Below are 16,115 nucleotides of genomic sequence, written 5' to 3' on the forward strand. Positions count from 1 at the left end.
TGCTACTAATATAGTGTGTTTCTTGCCATCAATAAGCCATCTGTTGGATAAGACAAGGCCTGTACACATGGGTGAGCTTCCAGCCAAGGTGAGATGGGAACGGATTCTGGGTTCCTTCCTTTTATTCATGTATCACACCTTCCACAACCCTGTATGAAATGCCTGCCATGTGTAACATATGAGCTTGGCATTGTGGGGGATAGGAGTTGGTCCTTGCCCTGAAGGAACTCAGAATCTGTGAGGGAGATCTATGTGAACCACTGAGGAACGGTGTGCTACGTGTGTAAGATTTGCAATGAGGAGACCATGTTCAACTGGAATCAGAAAAAGCCTAATGGAAGGAGTGGCATTTGAACAAAGTATTGAAGGACAGACAGAATTTTGATGGGTCCTCAAAAACTAAGAAGTGAGGAGATAGGGAGGAATGGGCAAGACAAAGTCATTAAGAGGTTGAGGGGCAGAGTACACTGAGGGGATGGCATGTTGCCGGCGTACCCATTCCTGTCCGTTTCACTCCAGAGGTTGTGTTCTTTCCCTTTTAAAAAGATTTTACTTATTTATTCATGAGAGACACGCAGAGAGAGGCAGAGACCTAGACAGAGGGAGAAGCAGTCCGATGTGGGACTCCATCCCAGGACCCTGGGGTCATGCCCTGAGCCAAAGGCAGACTCTTAACCATGAAGCCACCCAGGTGTCCCTCCCTCAACCTTTCTGACCTTAATTTGATCATGCTTTAGATGAGTGGCAGTGCTTTCCGTGGCAGGGACAGACGTATAACAAGAGAAAAATCTTAGCGAAGAGAATGCACAATAATGACCACTACTGTATACACTCCTTGTTCCCAATCTGTGATTGGAGTTGGAATTATACAGAAAGGGGTTCCTCAAACCCATGAGATGTACAAACTTTTTGAGAAGAAAAATGTCACGACCCCAAAGACCCTGGATTGGGCCCATAGGGGCCTTCACACTCCAGTCTCAGAAACACTGACTTGTATAAAAATGCCTTCTAATTATGAATTCTTCATGGCACACTTCTGTATTTAGAGAACTATAAGAATAAGAACACACAATTAAAAATATTCTCACAGAACATGTGGATCCCAAAGAACATATTCACCAACCACAGTTCTGAGAAACACTGGAAAGAACATTTAACTTTGGTGAGTAGGAGACCCACCAAAGTCTGGTCCTAATCTGTCATGAATTAGCTGTGTGGCCTCTGGCAAATGGCTTCACGTCACAGGGCTCATGTGCCAGATTTGCTTCTGCCCCTGTCAGGTGGAAGTAACAATGCTACCTCAAGGGGTCATACAGAGAACAAAGGAACATGCAGGTCAACATGAAGGATGGTACCTGGCATCTATCAAATGCAAAATAAATGTTAGCTATTGTCATTGTCATCATTATTGCTGCCACTGTATGAAGAGCCGTGAGGTGCCTGGTGGGACTAAAATTCTATATATTCTCAGGCACCGTCTTCATGGAAAGCTAAGTGAACAGATCAGAGACACTCAAAAACCCAGGACTGACAAAAAGGAGCAGCCAGGATAGCAGAACACCACGCTGGGATTTTCCACGTAAAGAGAAAACGTTACAACAGAAGCCTGGCCTTCACCTTGTTTACAAAGCTACCACAAATAGCCCCTGGTGATGAGGTGACACGGATCTCTCTTCGAAAAGAAAAGTTACCCACTCAGGTAACTTCTAAGGGAAGGCCTGAATTCATGGCAAGACAACCTTCATCCAAAAATCTATCAAAAGGCAAAAAAGGGATATATCCTTGAGGAGGCTCTTATTTTTATTTTTAAATTTATTTTTCTAAAGGTTTTATTTATTTATTCATAAGACACAGAGAGAAAGGCAGAAACACAGGCAGAGGGAGAAGCAGGCTTCCTGCAGGGAGCCTGATGCGGGACTTGATTCCGGGATCCCGGGGTCACAACCTGAGCTGAAGGCAGACGCTCCACTGCTGAGCCATCCAGGCATCCCTTGAGGAGGCATTTATGCATGGAGAACATCTCTCCTGAACTTTCACAACATTGCCAGAATCTCTCAGACAGGGCCTGGCTCTAGAAAACTAAAGACTGCTCTGCTCGTCCACTCAGGTAACGTGTCAGACCAGGTACTGATTTGTCACAAAGTCCCTCGCTCAGTCAGCCTCAGATTTCCCAGCTCTGGAAGAGGCAGAGCAGCAATCGGCTTGCCACCGAGTGACACCCATTAAATGCTTTGCAGCTTCTGGCTGAAAGAAGCCATGACAAAGCTGGTCACCCACCCAGCGTGATCTGTGGTATGATCATAAAGCAGACCCAGGAGATGAGACAAGAGTAGCTTTTCTATGGTCAGAGAGCTCCTCCTGACATCTGCATGTAGCTCATGGCTCAGACCCGTGGTACTTGGGTGCTTATCAGTTACTCTTATTGATCTTCGCAGACAGGAGAGAACATGTTGGTGCTCATGCTGGCCTGACGCCGAGCCCCATGCCTTTTGATTCACCACCTTTGGGAAAGCAGTCACAGGCCCTGCATATATTTCTTTCCATTCCTTGCCAAGCAGCTTCACAGATGCTAAGGACTATGGCTTTTCTGCTTCCTAAGGAAGACACACCTAAGCAACACTGCAGAGGCTTGTTCTCCTGGACCCACCGAGATGTGTCTCAAATGAGCAGTGCCCCCCAATGATAGGGCCATTGACCAGGTGGTCTCTTCTCCACTCTGTGCAAGCACGGCTGCTGCCCCTCACTTCATCTGCTCTTGAAACACACTCCCCTCAGCCTTAGAGTACCCCCCTTTTCACTGATCATTCAGTGCAGTAGCCCCCCATCTGCCAGGCACATGCTGAAGGGTCAGGAAAAACCGTACTTTAATAGACTTTCCCCACAGATTGTTCTGTCTTAGACACAGAATTCCACAAAATTAGAGATGCAGAACTCTAAGGTGCCTCAAAAAATCGATAGCGCTTTCCGCCTTAGTAAATGAAGTGGCATGATCTCCATTGTGCAGACAATATAACTGAGGCCCCACATCACACAGCTGTTTGGGGTCAAAGAAAAGGACTGGCAGTGTCAGGCCTTGTGCTTGCTCATGCAGAGTCACTTATTTCACTTGGTTTCTCTCAGGGTAAATCTGATTTCATTTAATTACAGGCCAGTTGCCAAGGTTTCTATGCTATTTTTATCTGGTATTTGTGTATCTTCTTTATACTGCTTGATATTAGTGGTTCACTACTGAGTTCCTGGACACGAGGGTGGAGGCCAGTCCTGCCATTGGCCTCGGCCAGACCCCAGCCCAGTGCCCACTACCCTCCACACTCCCCCGTCATTTCCCTGGGCCTTGACCCCTCCTGGCGGCTACATGCTGAAGGCTGAAGACAATGAGCTGGGTTGGGAAGCTGGAGGAAATAGAAAACACACAAGACCCAGTGTGACAGTCTGGCTTAGGGTCTTTCAGAGCCTCAGTTTCCCAAAGATTTTTTCTACCCTCTCAAATCAAAGCCAAGAAAGCAACCAGTCAACATGGTCTCAGCAACACACACTGGTTATGAAGCAGTGGGGAGGGAAAAGCCAGGTCAAGCCCATGACTGTTTGGGTTCTTCTGACACCCACCTTGTGATTCCGCCCATGCTTATCCAACAGGGAGATGATGGACTTGATGTGGCCCTCTGCTATCAGATTTAAGGCTTCTGGGCTTTCAATCAAGATGCAGTGCAAAACTTCCAAAATACCTGCATGAGTGTCACAAAAATCACCTGCTATGAAATAACCTGCAGAACTGACCATAATTTAGAAATCTAAGTTATGAGTGAAAAGACCATCCTGACGGGACAGAATATTATCAATTCTTTGAATCTATTAAATATTTCTGGCCAGAAGAGAGACTGCAGCCATCTCTGGTAGACTTCAGGAGCCTCTGGGCCTAACTCGTCTGTAACACAGAGGGGAGTTTTATTAGCACTGACCACACCTCCTGCCTTCCTGGACAGACATGGATTTTTTGATGTCAAAATATAGATACACAGCAAATGAAATAATTCAGAGAAAGACAAACACCATATGATTTCACTCCTCTGTGGAATGGAAGAAACAAAACAAAGAAAAAAAGAGGGGGGATACGGATGGGGAGGTTGGTGGGGGCTGAGGGGATGGGGAGGTACACTTCTCTTGATGAGCACAGAAGAATGTCTGGAATTGTTGACTTGCTATGTTGTACACCTGAAACTAATACAATACTGTACGTCAGTTATACTTCAATAAAAAGAAAAGTATAGAGAAGCAGCTATAAAATGGAATTCTTAATTTTGTCAGGCCAAGCAATACTTAATTTAAAAATACAGGAAAAAGTAGATGCCCAGTTTACTACAAATTCTAACGGTCCTTTGAGAAATTTAGAAAATATTTGGAATGTTCCTCGAATAAGAATTTTTCTAGGAACCATCCCAGAAATTATTCCCATTTTAGATGCATTTGTGTATCAAGCAAACTATACACTCACTAAATAAAGACTGTCTTTGCCCCTTCTCTCAGCATGCTGCATGGTTTTCTGTATTAAGTGAAGGCTTAAGAAAAACTAGCTGGTGCCCCTGTAGCCGGCACCTAAAGGATAACATACTATGATGCAAATAGAAGGGAAGCAGTTGGCCAATATCTTTATTGGTTTTATCAAGAAAATTCTCCTTGATTCTGTGTTTCTTGAGGCTTTTATATATTACTATGATTTGTAATCTGGCCCACAGGCCTGAAGAAAGTAGAGGCTTGGGAAGACACATGTATAGGTGGATGGTCCTTCAGAGAGCCTTCCTTTGGTCCACCTGTCCAAGCTCCAGCCATCTCTACACAATGAAAAAAGCATCAAACCTTTCAAGCATCCCAGAGAGGAGCCCGCATCTGTCATGCTCATTCATCTCTGAGGAAGACAACTGCTGAGCCTCCCTGTAGCCACTTACCTGTGATAATCACTGTCTGGCTCAAATTCCCTGTGAGTCATCAAGAAGGGTTATAGATATGATGTCAAGGGTGATTGAGGTGGGGCAGGAGGACCAGCACATCCTCCTATCCAATGGTCACCCTTCATTCTGCTTCTAACCAAAACAGTCAGGAGAAGCATGTCCAGAGAGAATTTAGAAACCCAGAGAAAAAGAGTACAGAGAGCAGGTAGGAGACCAGGATCCGGGGTGGGGGGAAGTAATTAGAGGACCCAGGGCATGGGGATGAACACACAAAAGTGAAAAGTAAAACAGAAAAGGAAATCGTCGAAGTCTGGGTTAGCGTTGTTAAAAAAAAGCCATAGCGGTGCCAGGAAGATTCAGGACCTCTTCTTGTTGGGGTCATTATTTGAGGGTTGTTTACAACTCCATGGAAAACAGAATTATTCGAAGATTCAACTACTTCTTTCCTCCCTTCTTTCCTCCTTCCCTTCTTTAATAGAAAGAAAAAAACCCTTTACCTTCTGCAGTTGTTTCCGGTCAATGCTTACCTGAGGAAGATTCTAGTCTGTCCAATTTGCTGATGAGCCAATCAAGGTTATTAGAGAACTGGGCGCAGTTGTTTCTGTTTCCACGAATGAGAGCAGCTGCAAAGAAGGATATGATTGAACATGTAGGTTACAGGACATGAGGATGGGCATAAGACCTTGGGAAGCTGTCACATACTGTGCCTGTTTCGCAACTAAAAGGAACTGAGTGTAACAACCTTCCCCTTCCAAGCCCTTTGATACCATCATTTCTAAATCTGGAAGAGTAAAAATCTACCATTCACTCAAGTAGTCCAAAGAAACCATGTACCAAACAGCTGCCTATGTGATAGTAACAGGGCAGCAGATGCCCTGCCTCTATGAAGTAGGCGAAAGAGACAACAGGCACACAAACTCAAAACTATTTCACATAGCGATAGGCAAGAAAATCTCTGGCTACTGGTTTAAGAATTCCATTCTTTACACTGTTTTTCTCAAACCTACATAGAGATTTGCTATTTTTCAGGGCTTAAGGGATGCATCCCAGTGAAAACAGCTGGAAAGTTTGGTTCAAATAACAGGCAGATAATAAGGAAATGTGAACCTCTAAAATACCTAAAACATATCAGCAGATGACAATGGTTCCCAAAGTGTGGTTCCAGGACTGGAATGTGTCACCTGAGAGCTTGTTAGAAATGCAAATTCTCTGGCCTTGTCCCAGAATCAGAAACTGTGGGGATGGGACCCAGCATTGCTGTTTTAACCAGCCCTCCTGATGAATCTGATGCCTGCTCCTGCTTGAGACCCACTGGGAGACGACATTGCTAAGGGAGGGATGGAATATGCTCTCAGGTTTTCACCGAGCTCGAACAAGCAACCTTTCCTCCACAGGCCCGGCCTCTGCAACAAATCCACGTAAAGTGGCCCCAAGCTTCTCGTCATGCTGCTGGTTTTCAAAGATAGGTTTTATGGATGCTTGAAAGATATCTGGATAGGAAAAGGACTTTAGAGGAAGGTGGAATTCCATCCAATTTCCAGGTCAGCTGCAGCAAAAAGGTTAAGCACAGGGTGCAGGGGATCCATGGGCCTTACACTACAGTTCCAGCATTTACTACATGTGTGGCCTTAGGTAGGTTATGACATTTCTGAGCATCAGTTTCTTCTGATTTATGACTACATGGGTAGCAGCACCTATACCTCAAAGTGTTCTTCTGTGGATCAAAAGGAGATTTTCCACTGTTTGGCACAAAAAGCTCAGTAACTATTGACAACTATTGTAAAAATTCCTGCTGACTTTGAGTCCTACCATTAAAAAGTATTAGAATTGAAAGGGATTTTACAAGGTCATACAGAATGGTGCAATCCACATGACCCCTGACATCGAGAATGGGTCCAATATGCCATCCCTGGCTCCTGTCTGGCCCACTCAACTTTCTATGGAGTTGCTCTAATGGGACATATACTTCAGAGCAAAACCTCAAAACGCTGTTTCATCAACACATCTGGGCAACCACCAGTGGCCACATTTTCACACAGGCCAACACCACCTTCTGAGGCCTTCCTCCCACAGCTTGGTGGTGGGGGCCAGTGTGGTGGTGCTGGTTACTGCAGGCCCTGAGACATCACCCCCCACTCTGCATTGTGAGAAGAAAGGCTGGGTGCCGGACCTTCCTGACTCCCTGCCTTTATCTCCCCACCCCCCACCAAAATGAAATAATGAGCAGGCCACTCCAGTAGGAATCACGACCACCCAATAAGTGGTCAGTAAAAGTCGCAGAGCTGAAAACAGTGACCACCTTCATGGGCAGGTGTCCCAGTCTAAACATGGATGGCGCTGCAAACACATTCTAGTCTTGTGCCCTTGTTTTAAAGAAGAGGGAACAAGGCTCAGAGAGAGCAAGTGACTGTTGAGGGTTTTATGGGTAGTTTTAGCAAAATGGATCACCACCTGCGTCCACTCGCCACTGCCTTCTTGCCTGAAGTGTGGAAAGCATAATGAGCTGCTGGCTAACAGAATAAGTGGCTGCGTGAGACCCAAAAGGTCAACAAAAGGCTTCCAAGAAGGGAGGCTGGATGACCATCAGCCATCCTGTTGAGACCCCCACCCCCTTGGAAATCTTCCTAGGGAGAGGCTGCGTGTGTACTTACCCAGCAGTTTGTACAGAAGGTTCAGGATCTCTTTCCAAGCCGTGCCACTCTCCTCCCTTGCAATTCCCGCAAAGTGTGCTACGCTGTTATAGATATTCAAGCGATCGATGCAGTTTAACACAAGGGCCAACATTCCCTGTGAAGGAGAGTTGGGGAAAAAGTGAGAGCTCCCGAAGAAGAAAGCAGGATCCTTTTATCCTTTCCCCTCTCCGTCAGTCACTTTTTAAAGCTGATCATGCTAATGTGCAAACAGACCTTCCCAGTGCCAGTTTGGGTTTTGCTTTTCTTCTTCAAAATAAATATACATTCTTATGCCCCAGAGACATTAAGGAGCATCCACTGAGTGCGGGGTGGGATAGTGGGTATGCCCCCATGTGTCTGACTCACTCGAAGGACGTTATTGGAAGAGGGAGCATGAATGAGCCTCACAAAAGCTTCCTCTGTGTCTGGTGTGACAGGATTCTGACTCACCCAGAAACTGCCCTTGATACAGTCCCTATTTTACTGTTAAATCTCAAGTTAGTTCAAGACATTTCATTCGGATGCACAAGACAACCATGCCTGTGCCCTCCCTCTCCCCTGTCAAAAGGGTAGGATTTAAAGGCAATAAAACCAAAGTGGGTCTTAACTGCTTTTCTTCTAAATTACAATACTATGCCTCCCAGAGAAAACATCTGTGTCTAGCTGTTCTTAAGGGGATGTAGTTTCAGTAGCCTTCCAGGCATAATGTCCCCAGGGTCAGTCTGCATGGTCAGGAGACAGAGCAGGGACAGGTCTATATGCCACTAACTTGGGAAACGCCCATGGGACAAGCCCTGTCCCAGGAATGGGGACACTGCAGGACTGTGCCCATGGCCTGTTACTGCCAAATCACCATGTCTGAGTTCAAAGAAGGCATGTGACGTTTCTAAGATCACACCGAGCCAGAGATAGAGCCAGAACTTAAGCCCAGGCCTCCAGAGTCCCAGGTTAGTTCTTCCTTGCATTCAGATTTCACCTCTAGTGCCGCAGACACTCAGGTTTTAAGCAAGACCTGGCTTTATTTGTTATCTTTCAAAACTAAGGTCTTTAGTGATTTCTGATATGGTAGAACCTGAGCATTTATATTTTTCAAACAGGTTTCCTAGGTAGTTCTAACATCTTGTAAAATTTGGGAATCACAGCCAAAGCCATGCTTTAATTGTTGAGATTTACTGAGAATAGATTTGGGACCTACAGGTGCACCGTGGCAGTGATGCTTTCAAATGCAGTTTGGTTCGAGTGCCAGTGTATCCTGGTAGTGTGACCACATGTGCTGGACAAGGATGGTCAGCTTCCAAATAATCCTTTCCTTCCCAGCTTCCTTTCTTCCTTGTTCTTTTGTAAATATGCACATGCAGGAGACAAAGCTGATTTGTAATCATAGGGATATTTTAGCTCTGGGAATTTATCTATTGATCCTCTCACAGAGAGAATCTCAATTTTTGATATTTTAGACTTACTTCTTCCTTAAAAAGGTTCTGTCTGTTCTTGAGTGAGCGGAGCTTGTTCTGCTTGTCTTCATGCTGCATCTCCTCCTCTGGGGGCTGAAAGTAGGCAATCAAGTCCTGTAAGGTCTGCAGGACCTCTTCTATGGGCAGAGCGATGGGGGCAGCTGTGCGATTGTTTCCACTGAAAACACAAGACAGACACGGATCAGACCTGGGCCTTTGGCAGGGACCCCGACAAGCACCCACCAGATCCGGGTTCCTACCTGCCCCCCACCGGGCACAGTCACTGCTTCCCTCAGCACTCGTTGAGTGACTGACCATACACTGATGTCTGCCAGCCAACAGAGCCACAGAAAGAAATGTTGGATTCGATTTTAAAGACATTTCACAAAGAGAAATGACCCCTGGCTGTCTGCCGTACTTTTTCATTTTTTAAATAAGAGCATTTTTTAAAATAATAAACTTATTAACATGAGACACTTGGGTGGCTCAGTGGGGGAGCATCTACCTTCGGCTCAAGGCATGACCCTGGGGTCCTGGGATCAAGTCCCACATTGGGCTCCCCACAGGGAGCCTGCTTCTCCCTCTGCCTGTGTCTCTGCCTCTCTTTCTCTGTGTCTCTCATGAATAAATAAATAAAATCTCAAAAAAAATTAACTAACTCATATTCTTTCAAACTTTCACAGGTGCCTCTTGGAACAGGTTAAACATAAGGTTGGATGGGTTTCTAGCCCAGGGTCTCTCCCTCCCCCTGTATTTCCATTTTCTCTCTTCCTTTATCTCCCATGTTTTTCATGCCTTTGCATGTGTTTTTCTCTTAAAGGTTTTCTGTGTGTGCGTGTACACCCCAGCTCCCTCTTCCGCTGGGAAGAGGAATGTCTCCTCCTGACTTCCTGTGTGCCCTTCCTCCTCTGTCTCAGCAATCTTCCCCATTTCTCTTCCTCTCTGTTTTCATATCCCCCTCTATCTCTCTTGCTCTCTATGTTGTGGTCCTTCTATCCTCAATGTGTGTTTCTGTTCCTCTGACTAATTTTTCAAAAAGTCTTGTAATTAAATCCTATCAATACAGAGACATCACAAACCTCCACAGATGGCAAAACGAGCCTTCATTTTCCCATCCCCTTGATGAGTATGCTGGTGAGCCTTCTGGGGAGCAAAAACTAAGAGGAGGAAAGGGGTAAATGGACCCAGCCCCTGTGAATCTGCATCACTGGCCCAGGGGGCTAAGAATTGGTTGAATGTATAAATAATGTGAGGGTTTTTCCTTGGGTCAATTTCTAAGGAATTCTCCTCTGTGTTTATAGTGTATTTGGTTATATATTAACCTGGATAGATGCTAAGAAAAGACTTATCTAGGCCTAAAGCAAAGGCTTAACAAGCCTTAAGAACACTCATGTTATGAAGTGACAATTCCAATTTTGTCTGCAAGAATGCCAAGTCCATGCAATGAGGACAGAACACCAGTGGACTCCAGGCAAGGAGCTCCTTCCCACCAGTATGTGCTCTGGCCTACGGAGGAAATGTTCTGGTCCATGCTCCAGAAATGCTCACCAATGACTATCCAAGATATTATAGGATACAAAGACTGGGAAAGAGAATGCTGTGAGAACATGAGGGGAAGGTTTGGAAATACAAAACCCAGGCAAGAATGACTTCCTGATTCTAGATTCAAGTGAAAAAAAAAAAAAATGAATACAGTTTCCCTAAGTCTGATCTAATTAGAGTCCCCTCTGCCTCAACTTTTAACATTTTGAGTTTTTTAGAAACAATGACACCAGTTAAGAGTGTTTGTGTGATTTAAAAAAAAAAAAAAAGATGAAAAGATAAAAGAGGTTTGTTAGCATTTTTGTAGTTTGAAAGGGCAACCACGCAGGAGGTTGCAAATTCAAGTTATAATCATTGCCATGAATTGCAATGGAGTACCTCTAAGCCACATGTGCTTAATTTTCCACCTAGGAAATAGGAAAGGTACAATATATTATGGCCAGGGCCCTTCTAGGTCTCATTTTGTTCTGTGGGTTCTCAGGGTTAGATTGCTTCATCTTGTTCCTTCAAGACACCTCAATATAAGAGTTTTCCACTGGACTAAGGCAGATCCTTCCTTTCCTCAAACAGAACACATTCTGCCCACCGGCCTGGCAATGGGGACAGTGGAGAAATAGACATGACCTCTGAATGGCTTGATGATGCTCTCAGTCTCCCTAAAACCTTGAGGAAGAGACCCAGATGTACCCAAGATAGGAACAGGATGGCGTCTCGATTCAAAACTAACTACAATGGTACCCAGCTCATCTCAGCCTTTTCTCATTCCCTACCTTCAGCCACTGCCCCACTATGTTCTCAGATCTTTGCAAGGACTTCTTTTATTTAGTTCAAGTAAGATCTCAGGGGATTCTGAATATTTACCATACTATTACCATAACACAATTATTTATGCTTTGTTTCCGTCCTAAGGTTAAACTCAAGACAGCTGGAGAGTATCTACTCGTCAGCAGGATTTCTCAGACTCCCTCACCTCCCACATCGTTCATGTGTCCTATTGGACAGCTCCCAGCAACTGACCAGAGGACAATGAGACAGCACAAGCAAACTTTAACCTTTCTTCTTCATTGTTCTTTCTTTTTCCTTCCCTATTCATTTAACTTTAATTTGTTTTCCCAGAAGGCCAACCCCCTCCTTCTGGTTTCCATTGTACACAGCATGTTCTGTGGCTCCTCAAGAAAGATAGGAGATGAGAATCTACTTATAAATTATTTTTCTTTTAGCCTTCACTTCCCAGCTCTTGTAAACTTCTACTATGGATTTTGCAGCCCACATCCATGCTGCACAGGTTTATTTTTCAATAGTCCTCCTTTCTTCTAAAACATCTTGTGGCTTGGAGAATCAAGACCTCCCTCACTGATGGGGGAACATCCTGAACAGCTGAGTAAGGAGCTCAGGAAACCCTCTCTCCCACAAAATAATGATAGAATTGGGCAAAACCATCAAGAACAATTGTTTTAGGACTCTGGAAACTGACCAAAGGCATACAATAAACTGAGAAATAATTTTTTTCAAAAAATTTTTTTGTAATGAGCCTTGGTAAAAACAGTAGGAGTCCATGGTGTTTCAGCATAAAGCTGTTCTCATGCCTTCCTCCAGCTTTAGAACAAAGAACAAAGAAATTTTAATAAGGTGGGGCAGACCATAAGGTAGGCCACACACATGTTCAGGAAGGACTGGAGAGGAACCTAACTATCCACTCATCTCTGGCTGAATGTGAGGTTTTGTGCAAGCAGAAAGCAAAATCCAGGATAAACACTTGTAAGAAATACTTATTAGGCAAGCAGGTATGCCTGACAAGAAATACTAAGGGAAGTCCTTTGGGCTGACAGAAAATGATGCCAGATATAACCAGAATCCACATGTAGGAATGAAGAATACTGGTAATTATGTAGGTAAATATAAAATATGGTATAAATATATTCATTTCTCTTTTGTGATTATATTTTAAAAACCCAAATGGAAAAAGAAAATAATTATAAAACTGTATTGCCAGGATTTTAACAAAGGAGGATATAATATGCATGGCAATATTATCAGAAGGAGGAAGGTGAGAATAGAATATCGGAGCAAAATTGCTTTACTTGTTAAGTTAGTATTAATTTGAGGTAGAGTCACAAGTTAAATACATACCGAGTTTCCCAGAGCAACCACTAAGAATATAACTCAAAAAAGTAGTGAAAAAAAAAAAAACAACCAAATATCTCAGCAAAGGAATTAAAATGGTAGACTAGAAAATATCTAACAAGAAACAAGGCAATAAAAGAGGAAGAAACAAAAAGAACATGAGATATATAAAAATCAGATAGCAACATGGCAGACATAAATCCAACAATTTAAATAATTACATTATCCATAAATGGATTACATGCACCAATAAAAGGAGGAGACTATCAGAATCTTCTTTAGAATAAAAGATTCAATGTATGCTCTCTATAGGAAACAGTGTATAGATCCAAGGACACAAACAGGTTGTAAATAAAAGGAGTGAAGAACTTATACCATGCCAACAGTAACCATAATCTGCCATGTGAGACCTCTGGAGTGGCTCTACAAAATAGACTTGAAGATAAAAAAATGTTCATAGGGAAAAAAGGGAAACATTTTCTAATTATAAAATAGTCGGTTTATCAGGAAGATAGATTTATTAGGAACATATAGCCACCCAACAACAGACACCAAAAATAAATGAAACAAAAATTGAGAGAACTGAAGAAGAAACAGGTAATTCAACCGAATGGTGAGAGATTAAACACCCTATTTCTCAGTTAATGTAATGTCTTCTAATGTAACTATGTCAATAAAGGGCAAAATCATATGATGATCTCAAAAGACAAAGAAAAAGAATTTGCCAAAATCTAACACATTCAAGATAAAAGAAACCTCTTACTCAACCCAATAAAGGGCAACTATAAAAACCCTAGAGTGAACATCATTTTTATAACCCAAGAAGGAATATTTTCCCACTAAGATCAGGAACAAGACAAGGGTGTCTGTTCTTTCCACTTTGATTTCTCATTATAGTGGATGTTCTAGCCACTGAAATCACTGAGGGGGGCAGAGAAGAAAGGGCATCCATATAGGAAAGGTAAAAAAAATAAAACTTTGTTTATTCACAGATGATATGATCCTGTATGTACATAAAGAATCTACACCAAAAAAAAAACAAAAAAAACAATAACAACAACAATCCACTAGAATAAAAATTTTTGGTTAAATCACAGGATAAATGATTGATATTTAAAAAGCTCAATTTCTATTCCTTCAGCATTATGTATGCAGTGAACAATCTGAAAAGAAATTAAGAAAACAATTCCATTTGTAGTGGCATCAAAAATACTTAGGAATCGATTTTACAGAAGAAGCCTAAGACTTAAACCCTGAAACTGTAATATCTTGCTGAAAGGAATTCAAAAAGAGTAAATAAATGCAGAGATATTACATATTCATGAATTAGAAGTTTCAGTATAATAAGATAAAAGTTCTCCCCCCAAATTGATCTAAAGGTTCATGCATTCTCTATCAATATCCTGGCAGGCTGTTTTGCAAAAATTGACAAATTCACCCTAAAATTTATATGGGAATTCAAAGGACCTAGAAAAGCCAAAATAATTGAGAAAAAGTACAAAACTAGAGGATTCACTCTATCTGATAACAATACTTACAAAGTTATGTTCATCAGGACAGTGTTGTTTGGTATAATGACAGGTAGATAAGCTGGTGGAATAGAATTGAGGGTCCAGAAATAAACCCTTAAATTTATGGTCACTTGACTTTTGACAGAGGTGTCAGGGCAATGTGATGGGGAAAAGGACAGCCTTCCCACAAATCGTGCTGGAACAGTGAGGTATCTATATGATCCATTTAAAAAAATTTCAATTATTAGACCATATCCAAAAATTGATTCAACATGGATCACAGACCCAATGCAAGAGTTTGAATTCTACAACTTTCAGAAGGAACACAGGAGAAAGTCTGGGTGACTCTGTGTTGGGCAAGAGTTCTTAGAACACTCGAAGGCACAATCCAGAAACAAAAGTTATATTAAATTAGACTTCACCAAAATGAAAACTTCTGTGCTTCAAAATACATCATTAAGGAAATGAGAAGAGCCATGAACTTAGAGAAAATATCTGCAAATCAATAAAAAACTTGCAACCGGAAGATACAAAGAACTGTTAAACTTCAGTGTGAAGACAAACCATCCAACTAAAAAAAAAAAAACAACAAAAAAAACCCAACCAGGCAAAAGCCTTGATTACATTTGACTAAAGAAGATATGTGAATAGATAATAAGCACATGAAAAGATGTTCAAAATCATTAGTCATTTTGGAAATGCAAATTCAAACCATAACAGCATACCACTTCATAACCACTAGTGTGTCTACAATCAAAAGTCAGACAATAGGGATGTGGAGAAATTAGAACTTTATGTATTTCTGAGTGGAATGCAAAATGGCATATCTTCTTTGGAAAGCAGGTTTTCAGTTTCTTAAAAAATTAAGCATACCTAAATGTCCAGTGGTGGATGAGTGGATAAACAAAATGTGGTACTTATATACACTGTAAGGTTACTCAACCTTAGAAAGAAATGAAATTATGACACATGCTACAATATAAGTGAGCCTTGAAGACCTTGTTAAGTGAACTAAGCAAGGCGCAAAAAGACAAATTTTATATGATTCCAGTTAAATTAGTCAAATTCATAGAAAGGTTGAATAATATTTATCAGGGGCTGGGGTGGAGGTGGAGAAGAATGAGGAGTTATTGGTTAATGGGTATGGAATTTCTGTTTGAAAAGATGTAAAATTTCTGGAGATGGGCAGTGGTAAATCTGAATTTAGTTAACATCATTAAATAGTACACTTAAAAATGGTTAAAATGGTAAATGCTATGCTTTGTATATTTTATCATAAAAATATAAAAATGTTAAACAAATTACATATGACTTTGCAATCCCACTTCCTGGTATTTATCCAAGACAAATTGAAAAATACATATCCAGAGATTTTTACACAAATATTATGGAACCAATACTGATAAAAAGCAAAAATAGAAAAAGCCCGTGGTTCCTCTACTGACAAACAGAATGTGAGTTGTATCTATACTTATCTCTCTCTCTAGACAGATCTCTCTCTATAAGCACATGTGCACACACACACATATATACAATTATATATATATATATACATCTGTGTATGTGTACATGAGATATTCATACACACACTCTTCTGCAATATAAAGGAACAGAACCCCATTACATGGGGGATGGACCTCAAAAATGTTATGCAAAGGGAAAAGGACAGGATCGAAAGGCAATATATTGTATAAATTAACTTATAAATGTATTAAATTGGGACCAAAGCCAGATGATTGGTTGCCTAAGGCTGGGGGTGGAAACTAATATATACTGCCATAGGCATAAGGAATCTTTTTGGGTGATAGAAATGTTTTAAAAGTGAATTATGGTGATGGTTGCACAGCTCGGTAAACTTATTAAAATTCA

General features: G+C 41.9%; 1 protein-coding gene across 1 annotated transcript in view; it reads right to left on the bottom strand.

Annotated features, from left to right (window-relative positions):
• Nucleotides 1-16,115, bottom strand: part of RYR3 (ryanodine receptor 3) — a 513,451-nt gene that overhangs the window by 234,069 nt on the left and 263,267 nt on the right. Inside the window, exons 13-16 of the mRNA XM_077880434.1 lie at nt 9,079-9,247; nt 7,598-7,733; nt 5,474-5,569; nt 3,607-3,725 (exon numbers count right to left, since the gene is read on the bottom strand). Of these exons, the coding sequence (XP_077736560.1) occupies nt 3,607-3,725; nt 5,474-5,569; nt 7,598-7,733; nt 9,079-9,247 (520 nt within the window). The remainder of the gene's footprint in view (nt 1-3,606; nt 3,726-5,473; nt 5,570-7,597; nt 7,734-9,078; nt 9,248-16,115) is intronic.

This window comes from Canis aureus, chromosome 32, assembly GCF_053574225.1.
Source record: "Canis aureus isolate CA01 chromosome 32, VMU_Caureus_v.1.0, whole genome shotgun sequence".
NCBI classification, from domain to species: Eukaryota; Metazoa; Chordata; class Mammalia; order Carnivora; family Canidae; genus Canis; species Canis aureus.